General features: G+C 39.2%; 2 protein-coding genes across 4 annotated transcripts in view; one reads left to right on the top strand and one right to left on the bottom strand.

The window, feature by feature from the left end:
- Window positions 1–9,379, top strand: part of TUBGCP4 (tubulin gamma complex associated protein 4) — a 33,848-nt gene extending 24,469 nt beyond the window's left edge. For all 3 annotated transcript variants that reach the window (XM_027869873.1, XM_027869872.1, XM_027869871.1), the window contains 3 exons: window positions 895–1,011; window positions 7,620–7,759; window positions 8,318–9,379. In XM_027869873.1, the coding sequence (XP_027725674.1) occupies window positions 895–1,011; window positions 7,620–7,759; window positions 8,318–8,330 (270 nt within the window). In that variant the 3' untranslated portion in view covers window positions 8,331–9,379. The remainder of the gene's footprint in view (window positions 1–894; window positions 1,012–7,619; window positions 7,760–8,317) is intronic.
- Window positions 9,380–10,419: 1,040 nt separating this feature from the next.
- TP53BP1 (tumor protein p53 binding protein 1) overlaps window positions 10,420–18,441 on the bottom strand; it is a 130,686-nt gene continuing 122,664 nt past the window's right edge. The window contains exons 27-28 of the mRNA XM_027869976.1: window positions 11,230–11,375; window positions 10,420–10,777 (exon numbers count right to left, since the gene is read on the bottom strand). Coding sequence (XP_027725777.1) covers window positions 10,590–10,777; window positions 11,230–11,375 — 334 coding nt within the window. The 3' untranslated portion in view covers window positions 10,420–10,589. The remainder of the gene's footprint in view (window positions 10,778–11,229; window positions 11,376–18,441) is intronic.

Genomic DNA, 18,441 nt, shown 5'->3' with positions numbered 1-18,441 from the left:
CCCCTGCGCCACCTAGCTGCCCCTCAGTTCTACTTTGGCGAGAGGATGATGAGACTAGAACTTCATCAACCCGCTCCATTAAGGCCCTATACTAGACACTCAGGATCCAGATGACATGGTTTGCCTCTCAAGAAGATTGCAGTCTAATTGGGAAGACAGACTATAGACATGCAAGATAGCGTATGTTGCCTTGTATTGTTACTATAGCACCAAATAACAGGTGTGGTGAGTAAATGCTAGAATGCTTGGTGTGGACAGAGATCATTGTGAGTTAGGGCAATCAAGGAAGGTTTCATGGAAGAAGTGGGACTTGAGCTAGGCCTTGAAGAAAGACTTAGAGAAGTGGAAAAATAAGGAGAGAAAAAAAGAAGTGTGTTTTGTACATGCCATACAGGGGATATAGAATGAATAAAGACATATCCATGGAATATCCACGGCATGTTCAGGAGATAGTGAATAGAAATTGGGAATCCTAAAGGGCAAAGGGGTTCTGAGGAAATAAAGGTAATGAATTCTGTTTCAAACATGCTGAATTTGAGGTACCAAAGGACATCAAATTGAAATGTATATTCAGCAGTCAGAGATGTAAGCCTGGAGTTCAAGAAGAAAAGTCAGAGTTGGGGCAGGTAGGTGGCGCAGTGGATAGAGCACCGGCCCTGAAGTCAGGAGGACCCAAGTTCAAATCTGACCTCAGACCAAATACTTGACACTTACTAGCTGTGTGACCCTGGGCAAGTCACTTACCCCAATTGCCTGGACAAAAAAAGAAAGAAAGAAAGAAAGGTCAGAGTTATAGGTGTGTTTTTGGGAATAGAAGACCTTGAATCCTGTACTCTGTCATTCCCCATAACATGCCCATTTTCCTTCTTTTACTGTTTTTTTTTTTAAATATAGGTATTCCACTGCCTGAATGAAATTCTAGATCTCTGTCACAGTTTCTGCTCACTTGTCAGTCAGAATCTGGGACCTCTAGATGAGCGTGGGGCTGCCCAACTGAGTATCCTAGTGAAGGTAAGTCTTTCAATCAGAGTAGACAGCTCTGCCAAAATGGTGTTGGATAGGGACAGTCTTGCCAGCTAAAGAGAGCGCTTCCATCCTCTTCTGTAGAATTTTTTTTTTAATTAAATTTTGTTTTTTTTAGTTAACCAAAATCTGCCTTCTCTCTCTCCCACCTTCACCCACCAATGAAAAAGAAAGAACAAAGCTCTTGTAACAAATATATATAGTCGAGCAAAACAAATTTCCTCATTGGCCAAGTTAAAAAAAAAACCCATCAAAACAGAGAAAAGGAAACTATAGGCTGATGTCTAATGAAAATAATGCAAAAATTTTAAATAAAATATTTGCAAGTAGGCTTTACAAACATATCAGTATGACCAGGTTGGATTTATAGCAAGAATGCAAGATTTGTTTGATATTAGTAAAACTATAAACGTAATTGACCATGTTAATAATAACAGCAAAAATCATATGATTATTATCAAAAGATGTAGAAAAAGCTTTTGATAAGATATAACACCCATTCCTGTTAAAAAGAATAGAAACTAGCACAGGAATAAATGTATTTTCCTTAATTTGATAAGTAGTATTTATCTATAACCAAGAGCCAGCATTGTATGTAATGATAAACTTAGGAGCCTTTGAATAAGATTAAGGGTAAAGCAGTGATGTCCATTATCACCTTTACAATTTGATATAATCTTAGAAATGCTAGCTAGATCAATAAGACAAGAAAAAGAAACTGAGGTAATAAGTATAGACAGAGAAGAAATACGGTTATCTTTTTTTGCATATGATATAATGATTTACATAGAAAGCTTTAGAGAGTTAAGTGAAGAATTCAAATAATTAACAACTTTAACAAATTTACAAGAAATAAACTCACAGAAATCATTAGCATTTCTGCGTATTATCAACAAAACCTAGGAGGAAGAGATAAAAAGAGAAATTCATTTAAAATAACTACAGAATGTGTAAAATACTTGAGACTCTACCTGCTAAGGTGCTCACAAGAACTATATGAATACAACTACAGAACACTCTTAAAACTAAGACAAATCTGAATAATTAGACAATATTCATTACTCGTGGGTAGGCTGAGCCAACATAATAAAAATGAGTACTGCCTAAATTAATTTGCTTATTCGGTGCCATTCAAATCAAACTATCAAAAGGCTACTTTATAGAGCTAAGAAAAATAGTAACAGAACTGAAAGAATAAAAGGCTAAGAACCTCAAGGGAAATGGGGAAAAAAAGGAAACAAGCCAAGCAGTACCAGCTCTTAAACTATACTACAAAACAGTAGTCATCAAAATTATGTAGTACTTGTTAAAAAAAAATAGGTTGATCAGTAGCACATATTTGGTACACAATATACAGAAACAAATGAGCACAGTAAGCCTAGTATCTGATAAACTTATCAGATCTTAGCTATTGGGGTAAGAACTCGATATTTGACAAAAACTTGGGAAAACTGGAAAGCATCTAGCAGAAACTAGTTTATAGTTTAAAGATCTTATACCATATATACCAAAGTATTAGCCAGATGAGTATGTGTCTTAAACATAAGGGGTAACATCATAAACAGATTTTAAAAGCAAGGAAGAAATTACCTGTAAGATCTTTAGAGTGTGGAATAATTCATGCCCAAAAAATAGAGAGGATTATAGGACAATTTTGATTGTGCACTAAACCAGAGCAGCTAAAATTAAAAGAGAAACAAAAATGGGAAAACATATTTGCAGCAATTTTCTCTGATAAAGGACATATTTCTAAAAAATAAAGTGAAAGATTTCAGATTCACAAGAATAAGTCCCCCAGTTGTCAAATAATCAAAGGCTATAAACAGGCAGTTTTCAGAGGAAGAAATCCGAACTATCAAAAGCCATATGAAAAAATGCCTAAATCACTAATAATCAGAGAAATACAAATTAAAACAACTCTGAGGTTCCAGTTCATATTCATCAGTTTGGTAAAGCTGACAGAAAAGGAATATGGCAAATGCTGGAAAGAGTATGGGAAAATAGGTACATTAAAGCACCATGTCAATAGAGCTATAATTTGATCTCACCATTCTGGAAAGCAATTTGGAACTGTGCCCCAAAAGTTATTAATTTTCCCTAATCTTTCCCTTCTCTCTTTTCTCTCTCCCCAATATATTATACTTCCCCTCTCTTTCCATTCTTTTCTTAAGATCACCAAGACATCAACAGAACCACTCCCAGGCTTTGCCTAGTTAGACTTTCTATGACTTCTGATGATGATAGGGTTAAGAGGGAACATATATATCATCTCCCCACGTTTACATATAAGCAGTGACACTTGTTTAGTACCTTATCATTGTTCATTTGTGTTTGCCTTTTTATTTTTCTCTTAACTCCTATGTTTGAACTTCAGAGTTTCTACCAAGCTCTGGTATTTTCATTAGGAATGCTTGGAAGTCCTCTATTTCATTAAAATCCACTTTTACCCCTGAGTATTATACTCAGTTCTACTAATAAGTTATTTTTGGCTGTAACCCTAAGTCTTTGGCCTTCTGAAATATATTCCAAGTTCTCCACTCCTTTATACTGGTGGCTGCTAAATCATGTATGATTCCAACTGTGGCTCCTTGGTACTTAAATTCTTTCTTTTTGGCAACTTGAAGTATTTTTTTCTTTGACCCAGAAGCTCTGGATTTTGGCTATGTTCCTGGGAGTTTTTGTTTTGGAATTTCTTTCTGGAGGTGATTGGTCGATTCTTTCTGTTTCTACTTTGCCCTCTAGTTCCAAGAGATACAGGCAGTTTTCATTTAAGAGTTCTTGAAATAAGATAAGGTGTCTAGGCTCTTATTTTTGTTTGTGGGTTTCAGATAGTTCAGTGATTCTTAAATTTTTTTTCTCCTGATCTGTTTCCCAGTTCAGTTGTTTTTGCTATGAGGTTCCTTGCATTTCCTTCTATTTTTTTTCAGTCTTTTGACTTTAATGTTTTTTGATGCCTCATAGTCATTGGCGTCTTTTTGGTCCATTCTAATTTTCAGGGACTTTGTTACTTAGGCAAAGATTTATACCTCTTGTGCCAAGCTGTTAATTCCCTTTTCAGCTCGTTCATCCATAGCTTGTTTCTTTCCCATTTTTTTCCTCAAGTGCTCTCACTTAATTTATATAAATGTTTTTCAACTCTTTTTTAAAAAAAATTCTTGCTTTATCCCCTCCAACAATTACAGGTGAATTTGTGCCCAAGCAGTATTTTTCTTCTAGGCTTTGTGTTCAGATATTTTAGTCATCTTTTCTTATGGGTTTGTGTCTTGAGCTTCCCTGCTCTCACAAGTTTTTTAGGGTGGGATTCTTTGTTCGCTCGTTCTTCCAGCCTACTTCCTAACTTCAGACTTGATATTAGGGTTGCGCCCTGCACACTTCTGGAGGGAAGGTCTAGGCTGGTCCTGTTGCTGCTTTCTTGGAGTGTTAAGTGTTGTGTTATTCCAGGAGATCCTGGGCAAAATCTGATCACTGCCTCTTGGTCTGAGCTCTGCAAGGGCCTGACTTGGGTTTGGGTCTGAGCAGCAGTGACTGCTGGACTTCACCCTGCTTGCCACGTGGAAAGCTGCTAGTTTAGAGTGATGGAGTTGTCAGCTCCCCTTTGGTCTGGGATTCCCACCAGAGTTATTCTTCTGCAGGTGGTCAGACTGGGCTGGAAACTGGCACCCCACTCTGGGGCTTTGAGCCACATCATTACCACTTACTTCTGAACTTGCTCCTCTCACCTTAAAAACCACCATGGGTCTCTCTGGTCAGGATTACTACCCCCTGGGTGCAGGTTCCCTTCTCAGTCTGCCAAAGATCTGTGACCCAGAACTGGGTAGTGGATTCCAAAAGTGCCAGTTGACACCTGTTCCTGCATCCTGCATGCAATGCCCTAATATAGATCTGGGACTTCCTCTTGCCCTGGTGCATAGCCTCTCCCTAGGAGCTGGATTCCTTCATACCTAGGGTGCTCTGTATACAACTTCATCCCTAGCATTCGTAGACCTTGCCATCTATCTCCAGATGACCTGGAATGGACAAATGACTCACTGTGACTTTTCTTGGATGTACCCATCAAGATTGAGTCTGGGAGCAGCTAGGTGGTACAGTGGATAGAGCACCAGCCCTGGAGTCAGGAGGACCCGAGTTCAAATCCTGGTCTGACACTCATTAGCTGTGTGACTCGGGGCAAGTCACTTAACCCCAACTGCCTCACCAAAAAAAAAAAAAAAAAGGTTCAGTCTGGTGTTTTCTAGATTTGTTTGGAGTAATTTGGTTTTTTTAGTGAGGAGAGCTTGTTATATACTGCTTCATGTTACTCTGTCATCTTGGCTTCCTCCCATAGACATCTTAAACTCTCCATGTCCAAAACTGAATTCGTTAACTTTCCCCCAAAAACCTACCCTCTTCTGAACTTCTCTGTTACTGTTAAGGATAACACCAGACTTTGGTGTCATCCTCAAGTCCTCATTCTCTTTCACTCCCCATATCCAGTTAATTTTAACTCAGAACATGTCCTTATATGCCTCTTTCCTCTGACACTACACATGATGCTCTGGTACCTGCCCTTATCACCTCATTTCTGTTCTAATGAAATGGCCTGCTGGTTGATCTCCTTGCCTCTAGTCTCCCCACTCCAATCCATCTTCCTTCCGTTCATCTCTCCAATTAATCTTCTTAAAAGTGCAGTTCTGACCATGTCACCTCTCTCCTATTCAATAAATGTCAGTCCCTGTGACCCCCAGGATCAAATATAAAATCCTGCTTGGCTTTCAATGCCCTTTATAATCTAGCCCTGTCCTGCCTTTACAGTCTTCTCACACCTTACTCTCCACCACATACTGTGTGGTCCAGTGTCATTGACCTCCTTGCTCCTCCTCCCACAACACTCGCCATCTCCGAACTACAGGCCTTGTCACTGTCCCCCATGCTTGGAGTTCTCTTTTTGTTCATCTCCATCTCCTGGCTCCAAGATCCAGCTAAAATCCTACCTTCTACAGGAAGCCTTTCTTGATCCCCCTTAATTGCAAGGCCTTCCTTCTGTTGATTATTTCAGATTTATCTGTATCCAGTTTGTTTGTACATAATTGTTTCCATGTTATCTTACCTAATAGATTTTGAGCTCTTTGAAAACAGGAACTTGTCTTTTGCCTTTCTTGGTATCTTCAGTGCTTAGCACACTGCCAGACACATAATAGACGCTTAGTAAATGCTTACTAATTGATATTGCCTTCTGGTTCCAAGAGATGTAGGCAGTTTTCTTGACACTATTTTAATATTTCTTGTCTCATGGAATTATCTTTTATTTAGTCCATTCTGATTTTCAGGGAGTCTGTTGTACGGGTAAGATTTTTGTACCTCTTGTTCCAAGCTATTAATTCGCTAATTCTGTTCCATTCAATTCTTTTCTTTTAATGTTTTAACTTCATGTGTAAAAAAAATTTTTAAGCTCTTTGACTTAGCTAATGTGCAACTTTGTTTTGCATAACTATACATATTTGTAATAGGTTTTAGGGTTTTTTACTTTCTTATTGGGTTGGGTAGGGAGTGAGGGAAATGTGAGAATTTAGAACTAAAAAAAAAAAGAAAAAAGTCTTTGTAAAAATAAACTTTGAAAAAATAAACTCTTGCATCTTCTTTTCTAGGAATTCTAGTTGAACTTGTGCTCAAGCTGTATTTTTCTTTGAGACTTTAGTTATAGGTGTTTTGGAGTCATTCTTTCCTTTTAAAAGTTTGTGGCTTGAGTGACCCTTTCACCAATAATAACATCATGGTGGAATTCTTTTTTTTTTTTGTTTGTTTGCTCATTTTTCCAGCTTACTTCTTGACTTCAGTCTTTATGTAAAGGCTAGACTTTGTGTACTTTTGGAGGGAATGTCTAGGCTATATTTGTGTCCTCTTGGGTCTTGATGCTGCTTTGTTGGGGTGTTGTTATATTATTCCAGGGTCTCAGGGACAGCTTAGGCTGGACACCTGTAAGTTTCCAGTGATCCAAGGTGAAATCTTAGCGCCATCCTAGTGGTCAGAGCTCTGCAAATTCTGGGCCTGATTTTGGGTCTGAGCAATGCAATTATAGGCTTGCCTCCTATTGAAGTTCTAGTGGACTGCTGTTGAAATCAGCCACTATCAACCCAAAGAAAATCTCTGCAGATTCAGGATGACAGAACAAAGGGTTCCCTTTGGTCTAGAATTCCTGCCCTGGTTATTATCCTGCCAGCTTCGGACTGGGCCTGATGCTGAAACTGAGTCTCCTTCCCTCCTTCACACCCAGCTCCATGTAACTGTTGGTTCTCAATGTGCTGCTTGCTCAGTGCATAGCTTAGAGCCTGTGACCACTCCTGCTAGGTACAGAACCCTTCCTCAACCCCTCTGTATCTGTGACCCAGCATTGGGTAGTGAGTGACAGAGCAATCAGCTGGCATTTGTTACTGTGCCCTGCACAAGGTTACACCTCTTTGTGCTGATCTGGGACCTCTTCTTGCCCTGCCACAGCCACAATCAGTCCCCTGAACTTAAAGGCACTTCATATGAAATTCCCCATCTTCCCCAGCTATAGATAAAAGAAGGATGAGGTTTTGTGGGGAGCTCATTTTAATCACCGTTACTCTTTCCTGCAGGGTTTTAGCCGTCAGTCTTCACTCCTTTTTAAGATCCTTTCCAGTGTCCGGAATCATCAGATAAACTCAGATTTGGCTCAACTACTGCTACGATTGGATTACAACAAGTATTACACCCAAGCTGGTGGGACTCTGGGCAGGTAGGAAGAGGTGGTATTCAGCTAGTAAGGTTTATAGAATCACACTGCACGGGAAGGGTCTTCTGAGTTCTTCTACTCCAACCCCCTTATTTTACAATGAAGAAATCGAGACCTATTGTCTCAGGTTGCCCAAAAGTCACATAAATAGCAGTACCAGGATTTGAATTCAGATCCTCTGACTCCACATCCAGTGGGCTCCCCTCTGTTGTGCCATGCTGCCTCATGTAAAAAGATCAAGCTTCTTTATATTAAATAGTCTCTTCAGTAGAATTTTTCCCCATACTATAGTGTGGGTTTGTGAGCAAGAGGAGATAAAAATAATTTGCTCAGTTCTCCCATTATCTTTCTTCAAACATTTTCCTAAAGAGAAAAAAAAGGCTTATTTGGTCTTAGTAATTTCTTCTAAGCCTCCTCCAACAGATCATTTGGTGATGTTAACAGAAGACAGGCTAGGAACTGTATACAGTTCCTTGAGTTTTAATGTGAAACTGTCTCACATTCATAGTTTTTTGAAGAAGACTTCTGAAAATTATGCAATGGGGTCTTTTTCTTTTGCAGTTTTGGGGTATAAAAATAGCCTGTGGCCGAGGTTCAGAAGCTGAGTTGGCAAGACTGCAATTTCCATCTATCCAGTCTGGTGATCCTGTCTGTTACTGAAGGTTCATGGAAACATTCTCTTCTGCTTTTATAACTGAGAAATTCTTTATCTCCTCTTCAATCACTGAAGTTTAATCCACTCCCTTCTGTCATGGAGCCATTAACTTTGTACCAAGGACATCATTTATCACCACTGAAAAATGTTAGCTTCATACACATCCAAACACAAGCAAATTTTCTTCTGGACCTCTATAAGAGTTTATTAATTAATCCTCCTTCTAGGAGTTTGGTGGTAAAGCATGACTTAGTTAATAGTCAAATGACCATTACTGAATATGTAGTTCTTCTAGAAATACATTTTGAACAATCATTGTAGTATGACCAGAAAGTCAAATCTGCTTATGGCATATATTTGGAAACGGGATTATTTTTGCACACATCAGATTTCTGGTTGCCTGCCATTAGCAAGCAAAAAGGGCAAAAGGTAAATTTTCTATTGAATTTATAGCCATTCTTCCTTATTCAGAGCTTTTCTACATAATCCTTGAAGTAGCTAAACGATCTTAATCTATGAATCAAAAATAAACAACTTCCAGCTATCTCAGCTTAAACTTAATGAGTAAGTAGCTGGGTCAATAACAAAGGATTAAGATGTATGGAAGTTTTTTTTGGTGGGGGGGGGGAATAGAATAAAGTCTCCATGTGAAAATTTCAGCCATAAAAGGGCATCAGTAGTTTAAATCACAAATTCCACACCCAACTAATTAGTGCTACTAAAGTAGAAGCATTCAGCAATTTTATTTGGGGAGGGGTGAGAGGTGGTATCTCATAGGTATGGGAGACTCTCCATCAATTCAGATCTGCAGCCAATCCACAACTCATAGTCTGAGAGGTCCCTGAGGCACCAAGAAATTAAGTGACTTGCCCACAGTCCTGGAAACAGTTATGTGGCAGAGACAGGGCTTGAACCTAGGTCGTCAGCAGTTTCATAACACCATCAAAATAAATATTTATTAAGTCCTTGCCATTGTACTGGTTTCTGTGTATAACAAATAAAAACTTGATCTCTGTCCCTAGAAAATTTACCTAGATTATAGTGCCATTGCTCAATGTTCTACTCTTTAACTTACTCTTTAAATTCGTTCTTACTCTTTATATTAAATTTAATTAAAATTAATTAAAATTATTAGTTCTTACTCTTTAAATTAATCATTCACCTAGCAGGGACTCTCCATTGCTATCTCCTAGAAAGCAAGAGCAAAGAAGAGATATTCGGGTTTCTCCTAAAGAAGATGGATGGAAGTGGTCTTTCCCTCTACTACTGACTGCAAAGGGACTAACTAACTTGTTTCTGGTAGTAAGGGCAATGGCTACAGTAATTTGAAATACATGACTTTTTGGAGTCTTGAACATTTTTAAGTGCTCAGGTAGCTATTTCATTTTATATGACCTCAGGGCTTTTGACCCAGTCCCAGCCCAGTCCTGGACTCTCCACTAGCTAGCTCCACAGGACAGCTTACCCACACATCAAAGGAAATCAAACTCTTCAGTGCAGGTGAGTCTTAGCATCCCTAAGTTTCATAACTTCATATTTTAGAAAGCACATATAACTTACCAGTTGTATGCTCACTGGAAAGAAGTGTTTTAAGGCAAAGAATATTCTCCACTTATCTTTGGAATGTCTTGGTACAAAATTAACTAGAAAAAACAAATGGTCAGCACTAAGCCTCCTAAACACTAAATAGCAAATTTGAAAGCCCCCCCTTATCTCCAAGGCAAGATGCCCCTCTTCCAAAAGGTAATGAGGATTCTGTTTAAAAGTCATACAATTGAAATTCTTAATCTTTTTCCTGACATGGACCCCTCTGGCAGTATGTGGACCCCTCCTCAGAATTGTTTTTATATTCATAAAATACACAGGATTACAAAGGAAACCAATTATATTGAAATACATTAATCAAAATATAAAAAAAAGTTAAAAAACCTCTGCCCTACAGGCAATGTTCTTTTCTCCTATTCCTTCCTTCCAAAAGAAACTCAGAAAAAAAGGATAAAGAAATCAGTTACTACAACCAAAGAGATTCAACATTTATTTTGTCATAAAAGTCCAGCAAAGAAAACTATATACAATGATCCATGCATGAAGTCCAGTTACACACAAGACACATTTAAAACCTGGTTAAAACACAGTCTTCACGATAGCAGGGAATGAAATTGATGGGGCTGAGCATCTTTAGTTAGCGACATAATCATGTTTATATTTTGGATGCTGCTTGAATCCAACTCTCTCCCCAGCAATGAGGCACTGGATAACCCACTCTTGTGACACCACAGGCAGCTGTAATGCTTCTGCACACTTAAGCACCGAAGAAGGGCACGAGGGGTCTGTCACCACAACATCAAATACCCCCAAAGCAATATCTGAAAGAATGAGCAGAAAATAAATTAAAAGGAATATGTTATAGCCCTCTGTTATGAGCAAAGACATGGCCTCTAGCCAGACCATTCCACTTCGCCCAAACTAGAGACCTATTCTCTCCAAATCTCTATTTGAACCTGGACTTTTTAGTAAAAAGATACCATAATGAGTGTCCCCTGAACCCAGAGAATGGTCGCATCTAGGCAAAGATTTGGCAAACATATCACTGGAATCAAGCACGAGCCAAGGACAGCCCTGTGCTTGTCTTATGGTGACTCACCTCACCTGAAGTTACTCTTGTCTTCTCTCAGAGGAACATGGGCAAGGTCAACCTGTCAGGACAGGAACTTTGACCACAAGGCCCAGTAATTATAAAAGCTAGCCAGATACGGGTAGCAGAAACAATGCACTCCCTGGGGAAGCAGAGGCTTCCTAACATCCTTTCAATAGGTACCTTTGTTCTGGGCAACTGAGTGGTGCTGCTTCACTGAGGCTGCTCCCCCAGTCATGAGGATCTCAGACCAAAGTTCCAGGAAGTTTTGCTGCTGGTCGGATACCAAAAGGACTTTCAGATTATGGAAAGGATTTTCACGGGGGTGCCTGCAAAAAAGGGAACAGAATCAAAGCTGGAAAAGAACAAATGCAGACCTTAACCCTCTCCAGGAGAAAACAAGCTGGATACCAAACCCATAGTAAAGCCTTAAACCTCCCCTAAAGGTTCTTGATTGATATATATGAATGTTTTAAAAAGTAAGCTTTCTGTAGGAACACATTCCTGCACCTTCACAACTTCTGTGAATAAAGACTTCTTCCAAACTCTACTCTTTAGGTCTTAGCCTGGAGAACCTGGCAGGCTTAGCCCCTGACCATGACCATTTTAGGTCTAACTGGTCCTTAGGTTCAGGGTCATTTAACAGCATGTTCTCACATATCCCCTCCGCTCCAGCACTTACCCTCCCAGAGGTGCTCTAAATTATACAAATCGATGTACACATTTCAAAAATCTTCAACTTAAGGATTAATTCTCTCAGTTCCCATTGGTGAACTAGTTCAGCTCTACACTGCTCTTCTTTTTTGAGTCCCTAGCCCCCTTATCATACCATTGACAACCTGCCAAGCCTCAGCCCTGGACCATTCCCACTTTCCACCACCTTACTCCTACACAAGTGTTGCTAAACAAAGGTAGAAAATATCACACCTCTCAGGTGACAGCCTTGCCTCCTATCTCTCATAGATACCTTCTGTTACTGTATCTCCTCCTTCACTCCTCTCTCACATGAAGAAGTGGGCTTACCAAGGTTAATGTCTATACTTGTTCAAGAGATCCTATCCCATCCCCTCCGAAAGACTGCCCCTATCAGTCATTCTTACTCTGTAACATTTCTTTTTGTGAATTTTTTTTATTTTAAACTTAAATACAAAATGAGAAAAGAAAAAAAATTGCCATGTACACAGCAGAACAGAAGAGAGGATTCAATATAAAATAATAAATTTACATTTCAAGAAAACCTATATAATAAAGTTTTTTCTTTGCTTTCTTCTGGTTTTCTTTTGTTCTCTGCTATGCACTTTGTACCTTATTTTTCTCCTTCCTCCCCCCACCACTCTAAAGAAGGCTACAACTAAGGGTGGATATATATACATATACACAGATTATCTATAAACACATATACATTCATACACATATATGTAAGACTGTACTATGCTTATTTCCTCCTATAATCTGTTTCTCTGAAGGTGGATAGCACCTTCCTTCATAGGCCAAAGTCCTTCCATGTTTTTCTAACTCTACCAGCTCATCATTTCCTACACCACAACAATATTCCAACCGAATCACACCTCATCTGAAAGACTGTCTATGAAAGTTTTTCCTCCAGTTTTCTCTATTCCTTCTATTCTTGGCTGCATACATTTTATTTACACAAGAAAATTTTAATTCAAAATAATTGAAATTATCCTTGTTATACTTCAACAATGCTCTCACCTTATAACATAGTTTAAATTTAATCACACCTCTTAGATGAGAGCCTTGCCTCATATTCTTTTTTTCTTGATTAATTTATTTTAGTTTTCAACATTCACTTTAACAAGATTTTGAGTTCCAAATTTTCTCCCCATCTCATACCTCCCCCCACCACAAGATGGCATGCATTCTGAGTACCTGTCTCCTAATCTGCCCTCCCTTCTCTCTCTCCTCCCCTTATCCCCTTCCCCTTCAATTTTCCTGTAGGACAGCATAGATTTCTATACCCCATTTCCTGTATATCTTATTTCCCAGTTGTATGTGAAAACCATTTTTTAAAGAACTTTTGTTTTTAAAATTCTGGGTTCCACTTTGCCTCATATTCTACAGAAAAAATCTGATACTGCTGAATCTACTTTATTTTTCTTTTTTTGGCAATTGGGGGTAAGTGACTTGCCCAGGGTCACACAGCTAGTAAGTGTCAAGAATTTGATCTGAGGCTGGATTTGAACTCAGGTCCTCCTGACTTCAGGGCCCGTGCTCTATCCACTGCGCCGCCTAGCTGCCCCTTGAATCTACTTCCTTTACATCTTTTTTCCTGGTTTCTTTGAAATTCCTAACTTTTTGTTCTTCCAAATGAACTGTTATTTTTTCTAATTCAGTAAAATAAATCTTTTAGTAATTTAATTGGGATGACATTGAATAAATAGATTAGTTAAGTAAAATTGTCATTTAGGAATTTATGTTGGCTTTACCTACCCATGACCAATAAATATTACTTCAATTATTTAGATCTGAGTTTATTTGTATAAAAAGTGTTTCATGTTTATGTTCATATAGTTCCTGTGACTGTTTTGGCAGGAATATATTCAGGTATTTTATACTGTCTAGGTATTCTAAATGGTCTAAAACAACATTAAATAATATTGTTGATACATAGTGCGGTTTTTCTATTTTTGACTTTTGATTAAACCTATTTTAACTTCAACTTTGTCTAGGATCATGATTACTATCTCTGCTTTTTTTACATACTAACTTCTACTCCTGCCCTTTATATTATCTTTTGTGTTTATCTCTCATTTTTGTTGTTTCCTGAAAGCAACATATTGTTGAATTCAAATTTTTAATCTGCTATCCATTTCCATTCTATGTGTGAATTCATCCCATTCACATTCTAAGCTGCAACTGCTTATTGTGTGTTTTCCTCCTTCCTGTTTTTCCTCATTATTCTTCTCACCCTATCTACCCTATCTCTCCTCACTCCTTTGCTTTACTTCTACCTACTACCTTGCCCTCCTATTTCTTAACCTACCCACTCCTCTAAAAGTCCCTCCTTATCCTCTCCCCCTATCCTATTCCCTTACCCTCTTATTTCTTTCTGAATTTAGAATACTTTTATACACACACAGGCACACACACACACACACCCCTTCCCTCTCTAACTCGTTCCAGCACTACCTGTCCTCCCCCCATTAGCTTCTTCTGTATTAGTTTTTCCTTTTATCTCTCCCTACACAGTTTTACTTTTTTAGAATCACCCCATCATATTCCGCTCAGTCCAAGCCTTTCTTTCAGACTACTCAAATAATAAGGACAATCATTTTCACATATATGAAGTAAACAATTTGACCTCATGGAGTCCCTTACAATTGGCCTTTAATGTTTATCTCATATTTCTCTTGGATGTTGTATGTTGTATTTTCCCTTAAGTTCTAGGGTTTTTGTCACAAAAACCTGAAAGTCTTTCAGTTAGTCTATTGTTTTTTGTTTGTTTTTCATTTAGGACTATACTTCACTTTGTTGGGTAAGTTACCCTTGGTTCTTTTGCTCTACGGAATATAGTATTTCAAGACCTACGGTCCTTCAATGTAGTAGCTGCCTGGTCTTGTGTAATCCTTACTGTAGCTCCATAATATTTAGATTGTTTCTTTTCTTGTTGCTTCCACTATTTTCTCCTTAACATGAGAGTTTTGAAACTTGGCTATGATGTTCCTGTAAGTTTTCCTCCTGAGAGCTCTTTCAGGTGGTAATCAGAGCATTTTTCCTTTTTCTACTTTGCCTTCTTGTTCTAAAACTTCAGGGCAATTTTCCTTGATAATTTCTTGTAATATTACTGTATCAAGATTCTTTTTTCTTATCATGATTTTCAAGTAGTCTTGATTATTCTTCTCGATCTGTTCTCCAGATCAGTTGTTTTTTTGATGACATGTTTCACTTTCTCTTCTATTTTTTCATTCTTTTGATTTTGTTTTATGATTTCTCGGTGTCTTAGAATGTCATTAGCTTCCCCTTGCCCAATTCTAGTTTTTAAGGAATTATTTTCTTCCTTAAGTTTCTGATTCTCTGTTTCCAGTTGGTTTACTTTCTTTTCATAATATTCTTGATTTTCTTGGATTGCTCATATTTTTTTCTAATTTTTCCTTGATCTCTCTTATTTGATTTTTAAAGTCCTTTTTAAGTTCTTTCAAGAACTCTTTCTGTGACCATTTCATGTTCTCATTGAAACAGGAGTGGTTTTTTTATTTAGCTCCATTATCTTCCTCTGAATTTGAACCCAGATCTTCTCTATCCCCATAGTAACTGTCTGTGGTTGGGATCTTTCTCCTTTGCTTACTCACTTCATTTATTGATAGCAGCTGTTACTGTAATCAAGTTCTGGTCCCGAGGTATGGGCAATGATGCCCTAAGCCTCAGATCCTTCCTACTGTTACTTTCTGAGGTCCAACCTGGGGCCCAGCCTTGGGCTGTCCTCTTTCCTCCTAAGCCACAGCTAGGGCCCCCAGCCACGCTTACCCACAAATGCTCTTGCTCCCTCTGGTCCCTCAGGTGGCTGCAAACTACAGCCGTCCTTTCTGCCCTGGAACTGAAACCAAGGACTCTGCTCTCCTGCCAGTGTCCACAGCCAGCAGGGCTCCTGCCCCTCGCCACTGCACTCACCAGGTGTGTGCTAGCTCCTTCTCCCTGCAGCCACAGTCTGGGACATGGATGGTTGGCACAGATGTGCTTGGCATCCCTCGACAATGGAAGGTCCTTCAGTCTTCTCCTACTCAGCTGTCAGACATCCTCCTCACCCCCCAACACTGTCCTTGAGATGAAAGTTTCTAAGGCTGGGGCTGCCTCTTAACCCAGCTGCCCCCAGGACTTGTTTGTTGCTTCTGTGGAGTTGGCCTGGAGGTGTCTGCACTTCACTCAAGCCGAACCTCCACCAGGTCTTTCCTGGGGTCTTCTCAGATTGTCTTAGGAGAATAATTACTTCACCCCTTGTTTATTTCTGCTGCTTTGAGGCTGATGATGTCTTTCTTTTGTGGAGGAAATTTGGAAGGCCAAAAGTTTTCTGACCTACTCTACCATCTTCCCAGAATCCTCTCTTTATAACTTATTTTTGATGTTTCCTTCTCTCCTGGCTTCTTTCCTATTTCCTACAAACACACTCATCATATCTCCTTCATCCTGAAAAAACCACATTTGATCCTTCTATCCCTTAAATCATCCTATATCTCTTCTGCCCTTTAAGATTAAACTTGAGAGTTGCTCTCACCCTCCCCTATCAACCTCTGAAAGCCCAGAAAATATTGCCCCAGGAAAAATCCTGGAACAGCTGAACCAGAAGAAAGATGGGGAGAAGTAGTCCAGTAGCCCAGGTAACTTGAGGGATTAACAGGAAAGGCCCCTCTTGCCCTGGGGGAAGGGGAGCAACACTGAACGGGAGACATCTCAGACAACTAGCGGAAAGCCCCACTTTAGCACACCAGGAGGAGATCCTGAAACCCAGGTGGTAGAACAGACAAACACCAATACCTGGACTTCCCAGCACCTCAGTGAGGGAGGAGGAACCAGTGGAAACCAGCTCAGAAAACCACTAGGTGCCTCAGCATTCTACAGCAAATGGGGTTTCCCACTGCCTCAGCAAAAATAGTGAAACAGCACTACAAAAGGCCCCACACAGATAAACACCCTACAACATCTATCTGAAAGGAACTGAAGAAAGTGAAAGGAAAGGAAAAGCAGGCAACCTAGAGCTGCCCGAGAGTTCCAGCCTAACACCAGGTAAGCTACCAGAACCCTACAGCCTCCATATGCCAGCACTGGAGGCCCCAGCACACAAAGGCAGTGGCCAAGACCTAGGCTCCCAAAACAAGAAGCTTGGGTCAGTGCCCTCTGCTCCCCAGCAGGAGAGCTCAATCTCTTTAAAGGCCAAGGAAAAATCAAACACCATGAGCAAAAAGAAACGTACCATAGATTCATATTATGAGAACAGTGAAGATCAAGGCAGAAATTCTGAAGAGGACAACATTGTCAACAAACCCACATCTGGAACCTCAAAAGGGAATATGAACTGGTCTGAAGCCCAAAAAGCCTTCTTAGAAGACCTCAAGAAGGATTTTAAAAGTCAAATGAGAGAGGTAGAAGAGTCCTTAAAAAATACAATTGGCCAACTGGAAAAAAAGTACACCGAAGAAAACAAATTCCTAAAAAATACAATTGGACAAATGGGGAAGGAGGTACAAAATCTAACAGAAGAAAACAATTTGTTAAAAATTAGAATTGGGCAAATGGAAGCTAATGACTCTATGAGAGAGCAAGAATCAGTCAAACAGAAACAAAAAAATGAAAAAAATAGATGAAAATGTAAAATACCTCATTGGTAAAACAACTGACCTGGAAAATAGACCCAGGAGAGATAATTTAAAATTTATTGGTCTACCTGAAAATCATAATGGAAAAAAAGAGCCTGAACAGTATCTTTCAGGAAATCATAAAGGAAAACTGCCCTGAGGTCCTAGAACCAGAGGGTAAAATAGCCATAGAAAGAATCCACCTCCTGAAAGAGATTCCAAATTGAAAACGCCAAGGAGTATAGCAGCCAAATTCCAAAATTACCAGGTCAAAGAGAAAATACTGCAAGCAGTCAGAAAGAAACAATTTAAATATCATGGAACCACAGTTAAGATTACATAGGACTTTGCAGCTTCTACATTAAAAGACCGAAGGGCATGGAACATGATACTCCGTAAGGCAAAGGAGCTTGGACCGCAGCCAACAATCAACTACCCAGCAAAAATGAGCATGATCATTCAGGGGAGGAGATGGATATTCAATGAAATAGGGGACTTCCAAACCTTCCTGATAAAAAGACCAGAGCTCAACAGAAAATTTGATCTTCAAGTACAAAACCCAGGAGAGACATAAAAAGGTAAATGGGACAGAAAAATACAATATGTTGTTAATAAGGGCAAACTGTTTACATCCCTACAAGGGAAGATGGCACTTGTAACTTGAGAACTGTAGTGTTATTACACCATGTTAAAGGGGTATACATAAAGGGGGTGGGTATAAATTGACTTTGATGTAATGATAAAAAAAATCTAATCAAGTGGGTTAAATGGATCCAAGTAAGTGGATTAATCTGATTTAAGAAAATGTACTGAGAGAAAAGGAAAGGAGGAGACAGACAAGGGTAAATTATATTACAGGAAAAGGCACAAAAACCTATTACAGCAGAGGGAAAGAAGGGAGGGAGATGAGCATTGTTTGAACCTTACTTTCATCAGATTTGGCTCAAGAAGGGAATAACATAATCAGTTAGGTATAGAAATCTAACTTGCACTATAGGCAGTAGGAGGGAAAGGAAGAAAGAAGAGGGAAGGGGGATAGAAAGGAGAGAAGAAGCAGTAAGGGTAAAGAGGAAGAAAAGGGAAAGGG

The sequence above is a fragment of the Vombatus ursinus genome, unplaced genomic scaffold (assembly GCF_900497805.2).
Source record: "Vombatus ursinus unplaced genomic scaffold, bare-nosed wombat genome assembly UNPS02014794.1, whole genome shotgun sequence".
NCBI lineage: Eukaryota > Metazoa > Chordata > Mammalia > Diprotodontia > Vombatidae > Vombatus > Vombatus ursinus.
Note: the sequence above shows the minus strand (reverse complement) of the source record. Positions and strands in the feature narration are given on the sequence as shown.